The 6,917-nt window shown below is 34.0% G+C and overlaps 1 protein-coding gene across 1 annotated transcript; it reads left to right on the top strand.

The window, feature by feature from the left end:
- Positions 1–173: 173 nt before the first annotated feature.
- Positions 174–5,001, top strand: LOC128190935 (uncharacterized). Its single transcript, XM_052863192.1, has 7 exons — positions 174–278; positions 497–580; positions 1,420–1,629; positions 2,104–2,241; positions 2,573–2,701; positions 2,959–3,050; positions 4,245–5,001. The coding sequence occupies exons 1-7, from the start codon at positions 240–242 to the stop codon at positions 4,390–4,392; spliced, it is 840 nt and encodes a 279-aa protein (XP_052719152.1). The 5' UTR covers positions 174–239; the 3' UTR covers positions 4,393–5,001.
- Positions 5,002–6,917: the final 1,916 nt, after the last annotated feature.

Here is a 6,917-nt window from a genome sequence, read left to right on the forward strand (position 1 = left end):
CCCGTAATTTTGTATATCAATATCTAAATTATAAAAATCAATTAACTTATCTATAGGTTTAAGTTTGAACTCTTGCTATCAAAAATGCTGAATCCGTTGAAAGAATTTTAAAATATATTTTTAAACTTTAAGGGTTTTAGAAATCCGGAAATTCGGTCGTCCCTTTATCATTAATGATCATTTTTACATCACTCCTCTAAACATCCGGTTTTACTTTTATTTATTTTTTAACCGAAGTCATGCATTTGATGCAACACATTTCTGCATTTTTAATATTAGTGAGTATATTTCATACAACATTCAATGTTTTCACGCATCAAACACAATTTGTGACTGAGAATTCGATTTATTTGGATGGCTACATAAATTGTAGTGTGTTAGCCCGTGTGTAGGATCACGGACACCTGCATACTTCAATTTAAGAACTATCCAAAACTTGATTTACATATGACATTCAGCCTAGCTTTTTGATGATAATACCTCTTGTTTGTTTTAGGTTTTGACAGTTACTGTATCACTGACAAATGCTTTACATTGCCCAAGGGATCGATCAAGGAATGTCAGGAATTTACTGAAAGAGGCAAGTATACTGGTGTATAGTCCAATACACAATTTGCAAAAGTTGTTCCCCTTTGCGGGGTCAACCCAAAGGTTAAAAGGGAAAAAACAACTTTCTTCTTCTTTATGCAACCAAATATTTGGCGTCCTCCGACGAAATCTCTTGGAATTTAATTTATTCCTTCAATATGTGGGTTGTCCTAACTAAACTTGGGGCAATCAAAATTCACAGTGGAAATGAATTTCTAATGTGAAATGACGAAGTAACAACCTTCTATCCACAAATGCTACTGTGAGAAATATATGGGTTTTTCCCCAAAGATGGCGCCCAAGGAAAATAACTTTTGTAAAGTGTGGATTGAAATTATACGTATAACATGTTATCTTGCTTGTGAATGCAATGAATTGTTAAAAGAATGAAAAAACAAACAAAAAGATGCAGGGCAGAGTTATTTAGATGTACAAACAACAATTTCCCCTTTGTAATCTTCAAGGTTTATACATGTATCATCAAATGGATTTCAAAACAGTTGAATTTATGAGCATAAGGACTATAAGATCTTGAAAAAGAACAGTCTTTGCCAAATGACTTTGGACTGTCAGACCTCTGATTTACAGTGGTCAAATACAATATATATTTTGTATTACCGGTACCTGGAGTATTAGATTCATTTAATTTCATGGATCAACTCAACAATGAAATCCATGAAAATTGAAATTCTATCAATATTGATGAGACCACATGCAGTAATGTAGTACAATGTATTTGTCATGGTGTGAGCTCGATCAACAATAGCTTTGTATATTCTTAATTAGTTTATTGTCAAATTATCGACGTCCTCTATTTGTCTACTTCTGCAGGTGGTGTATCCACTTTTCACACAAGTCAAGACCAGTGTCCCAGACACTTGCCTGTTTTCTCCAGAGAGAGACAAATACCTGCTGCAAGAAGAGAACAAGGTATCGGAGGGAATCTCCAAATGGTACTGTAACTACTGCGGGAAAGGCTTCTACTCTGAGGATTACCTGGATCGACACTTTGATAATAGACATAGTGAATATGTTAGAGAGGTATGATACTGGTATATCATCAAATAGTAAATAAGATATGTTGAACCAATAATTCTAATTATACCTCCTGCTCCGAAGGAGAGGGGGTATACTGTTTTACTCTTGTGTGTCTGTCTGTCTATGCAAATAAAAAAATTCTGTCACATTTTTCTCACCATCCATTCATCGCAGATTCTTGAAATTTTAACACACTCTTACTGGTAGTTTATGCATGCCATATGGTGGGATTTATTTTTGTACCAATGGTACATCATTTTTCTGTTAAATGAGATCTTTTGTTTATTTCTAGTCTAAATTTTCAAACCTTTTATCCTTCTGATCATAAAAAAAGAAATAAATGCTAGGTTATTTTCATATTCACCTTGTTTACAGTCTAAATACATGCGTGTAGAGAAACTGAATATTTTATTATGCAGATCCCAACATCAAGTCAGCATATAAGTAATGAATAATTTTTTTTAATGAAATTGCAAGGATAAATCCTCGGTTTGCTTTGCTGATTACTGTGACATCATGAGATGCGACATCCTTGCTGGGAGGAGAAAGAAAGAATTCTGGGATGTTTCGTTATGTCTGGAGAGTGACATGAAGGATCTGATGGACGACTGTGAGGTAATAATGTATATAACAATAAACATTTGTAATCCCTCTTACCCCTGGTATACAGTCCACAAAAATATCTACCAGTACATAGGTATAAACATGTACATGGTGTCAAATTCTAAAAGTTTTTTGTTCATTATACAAAAATTCCCTTTTTGTCAGAGGAATTTAATTTGAGGTTTTATATGTTTGAGGAAAATTTTGTTGTTCCTTCACACTTTTATAACTGTATTGTGTGCTTCAAGAATTAAATTCTACATATTTGAGTCAATATATGTAATTTTAAAGAAAAAGATTATAGTTAACCCTAGTAGTGATGGTTTGTGGTATACTATTGTAGAGACTGATGAGTGCCTGTGTCCCTGATGGTTTGAGTAAAAATGCTACAGAATTCCTGATCACTTATATGACAGAAAATGTCTGCTCTTTTCTAACATGCAAGAAATACTGGCAGTCAGCTGTAGAAGAGGTATAGTTTTATATATGCTGGAACATCAAATACTATGCACCAATGAAAGAATTGAACTATTTAGGAACCAGTCTCTCATATACTGATATTAGGGCCAAGTCTCTTTTTCATTTTTATTGAATAATTCATGCCCTATTCTGATTGGCTCCTTCACATTGTTTTCAAGGAAAATCCCTTTACCAGTAATTGGGTCAATACCTATGCATGTATCTATGAACAGCATATTTTTACTAAAAAAAAACTTCTTCCTTTTGCAGGAGAATGACGGTGTGATCTTCTACTCCATTTTGACAGTCTTTCTCATCATAGTGTTCACCATCTACTACTGTGTGGCCTATCACTATTTTTAGTAAGTGTACACTCAGAATGGTTCCTGTTTATCTTCAACATGTTTTGGTGTGAGCTCCTAGCTGCAGGTGTCTAGCTCACAGTCTGAAAAAAATTGGATGGACAACATGGAAGCTACAGTTCCATTTGTTTTTAAAAAATTACAATTTACAGTGCACAAAAAATTAGTTTTGGACAAATTAATCTTACTTCTTAACACATTCTCTACAAATATTTGATTGAAAAAAAAATCTTGGACATTTTACTAGATATCATCACTTGTCTTGCCTCTGATATTCTTTTAAACACCATCACCAGCTCTATAAAGTGAAGTGGTGCAGTTTTTTACATGCAAAAATGGCAACTTGATCTGAATGTGAATATTACATAGTTCATTTTCTGAGGTTGGTTAGTGTGTTTAAGAGAATCTGAGGCAAGTAAAGTGACGATTTTTTGTGGGAATAAGGTTAATTAGTCCAAGACTAGCGCATCTTTTTGTATGCCGCAAATTGAAACTTTTTAACAGGTATGGAACTGTAGCTCCCAGAACGTCCATCCAAATTTTTTCAGACCAGGAGCTACAGACCTGCTGCTATAGTCCTTCTCAAAACATTTATGCAGCGCATTTAGACTATTTATAATTTAAACAAATGCACATACCTGTGAAAAAAGTGCAATTGAAATAGATGAAAGGGAGAGTATCCAAGATAACTTCATTGACATATTATTATTTTTCACTGAAATTCACAGGAATAAAAACTGTTTTCTTATGGAGATTTACAATTGAAAATGTTGACATCTTTTCTCCATTTGGAAGTCATTTGAAATGCCTCACACAATTTTTCTTCCTTATCATCTGGGTCTGTTGCAATGCAAAATCCCTGTAGACTTCTTTATGATTAGTTGTGTATTGAAACCTGGTAAGCTGGAGGGGGCATTCCAAAGAAGAAATCTTGAAAAATTTTCATACTTTTGAAATGACATTGTTTGAACCCTGCGCACATTGATAATCACAATTTCTGCATGTTTTTTCTTCTTGCAATATTTAAATGATTGCCAAAAGATTTGAAAAAAAAATTCAGTGGGTAAAATCCTCATATACATGCACAATATGTTAACATATTCAATTTTTTTTAATGTGCCCAATGTTCAGTAAATTACAATTGCACATGTTCACTCCTTAACTAACAGAACAATGATTTCTTTGTAATTATAGCACAGACACCTTCACCGACTCCTATTACGAGACCTACTATGACAGACACCACCCCGTGAGTAATCCCCAGGTAGGCAGACAACAAGAGGGTATCCCTGGAACCAGACGCAGAATAATGGAAGATATAGCTGAACATGAAGTCAGCTGACAAAGCTGAACATAAAAACAGCTGACAGAATTCGTATTAGTATGGTGATTCTTTGAAGAGTGAAAAAGAAAATTGTGTGTGCATTGTTGTGATGGTTTATATTGATTGATAGCATGTATAGATTCAGGGAAGCAATCGCAAGTGCTGTAGGAACAAAACAAAATTAGGTAACATGATGGAAATTATATTAACAAGCAATGCCTGTGATGCTGAATTAATGTAAATGAACATGGCAAGATAAAGGTACATGTACTAAGTATTTTTGTTAAATTATTGTCAATGGTTTTGCATTTGTATATACTATGAATTTTCTTGGTTGTTCAAATTTTAAAGACATTCAAAAAAAATGAAAACAAACATCATTATGTATGTACCAGTCCCTTTTTTTTAAATCAAATTAAGCTCTTATGTTTTATATGGTACTTACCTCACAGGAACATCTAATACACAGAACATATAATAATGTAGCATTTCTATACTATTTATTTCTTTCATACAGAGATGAATGGCCTTACAAAATTGCACATGCTAATGAGCATCTAACATGTGTAAACATTTTTTGTGTTCTTTTAAGACAGTAAATAAATTCTTCAATACAATTATCCTGATGTAATAGATTTTTTAATCATTTCTGCTATATCATGCTGTATGGAAAGTGGAAATTACCACGCCGAAGTATGATATCATATAACATCTTTTAGAATAATACATTAAATCATGAAAATATTAAAGTCTTGCTCATTTTGGACCAATATCAACCCTTCAGTGTTCTTTCTGTAGAGTAATGCCCCTTTGACTATGAAAACTGTTACCTGTACTTCAGTTCTATATCCTGAGCTGATTATATGCTGACTATTTATTTATTGGATGACCCTGGGACATTCAGACTGCGCTACTTTTATATGCGACCATACTGTGGAACACATTTTAAGTGTCACACTGACCCTTCTTTGTTACCTGTCCCATCCCCCACCCCCAAAAGAAAATAAATTTTGCATTTCTCTATACATGTAACATTATACTCTGTATAATTCTACTGTGGTATCTGTATGTTGCAGTTTTATAGAATTTAAAAGATGTATTCATATTCATCATGGTAACACCCCCTGGGAATTACTTTTATCTTTGTACCAGCATACCTGTTAACCTTTCAAAGCTGCTATGTGGGAGAATCTCCCCCTTACCAACTTGGCTAAGGGGGAGATTTTGCGTAAACGACGTTTTTTCACGTGAAATGCAAATATATATTACAAATACTGTTAGATACCTTATTTTACCATTGTAATTAATGCATTTGCAATCATTTTAAATTTTATTATTTCTATGACTACCAGTGTGCAATTACAACTTGTGTTGCTGTATATGTTCAGAAAACTATTATTTTGTTTACATGGTACAATACAAGAAGTCACTAGTGCCACTTTTTATATTAAGTCCTCTTATTGTTCAGTATTGAACCATCACTGCATGCTGACATTTAGGGTAAACACAGAAAAATTATTTTGCCTATTTTGAATTTGCAGTGAAACCCAGTGAAGAAAACACCAGAAAATAATATTAATTGAAATTATTTTTTGCCTTGTATATAGGATAGATTTTTAATTCACAAAACAACATGTATTTCTCCAGAATCATTTAAAAATGATCTCTGTTGTAATGTCTATAGCATCCCTGTAATTCATAGTACCGGTACTATAAACTTTAAAAACTCTTGTGAAATGCTTTTTTATCGGTAGCTTGTATAAACACTCAGTGTTCCAAACTCACTTTGATTTTTACCGACCGTGCTGGCCAGACAGAATTAGTCACGACTCACTGCACGTGGCTTGGGTGCTTTACCTGTGCACCTGTTAACTGGTTAAGTGACACCACTGGCTGTTATTGTTTTCTTTGGTGTTACAGAGTAAAATCAAGATGTTTTAAGCTTTTATTTATTTTTTATAAGGCCTATGCATAACTAAATACGTAACTGATTTAAGTCAAAACCGGAAGTAATCGTAAAAAGTAAACTGGACTATAACATGTCATACTATGATCACGGTAGACAGTACTTGGATGGATTTTGATATATTCAAGCTACACGGCAGCTTTTTGAGCTCAAAATCAGAGAAAAACCCGCAGTGGTTGTTGAAATTTGCATGTAAAGATTCAGAATTGGGGGGGGGGGGGGGTATGGGGGAGACAAATACGATTGCGGGAGAAATTTGTCTCCCGCGCGGGAGATAGGTTGGATGCGGGAGATCTTAGATTTTTAGGCCGTTTTGCGGGAGTCTCCCGCGCAATGCGGGAGGGTTAACAGGTATGTACCAGTATATGACTCTCAAGTTATAAAATGAAACTGTCCATTATGTCAGATATTGTACAGTCCTCTGCACTAAAGCACCTGGCACTGTCAAATATCTGAAATAATAGACATGCAGCTTTTGGCCTATAACCATTACTGGTAGCATATTATATTCATGTATATTATAAGGAAATCAAGTAGCGTAAATTTCTAATTAATCAAAAATAAATAAACGGAACAA

Source organism: Crassostrea angulata, chromosome 1 (assembly GCF_025612915.1).
Source record: "Crassostrea angulata isolate pt1a10 chromosome 1, ASM2561291v2, whole genome shotgun sequence".
In the NCBI taxonomy this organism is placed as follows: Eukaryota; Metazoa; Mollusca; class Bivalvia; order Ostreida; family Ostreidae; genus Magallana; species Magallana angulata.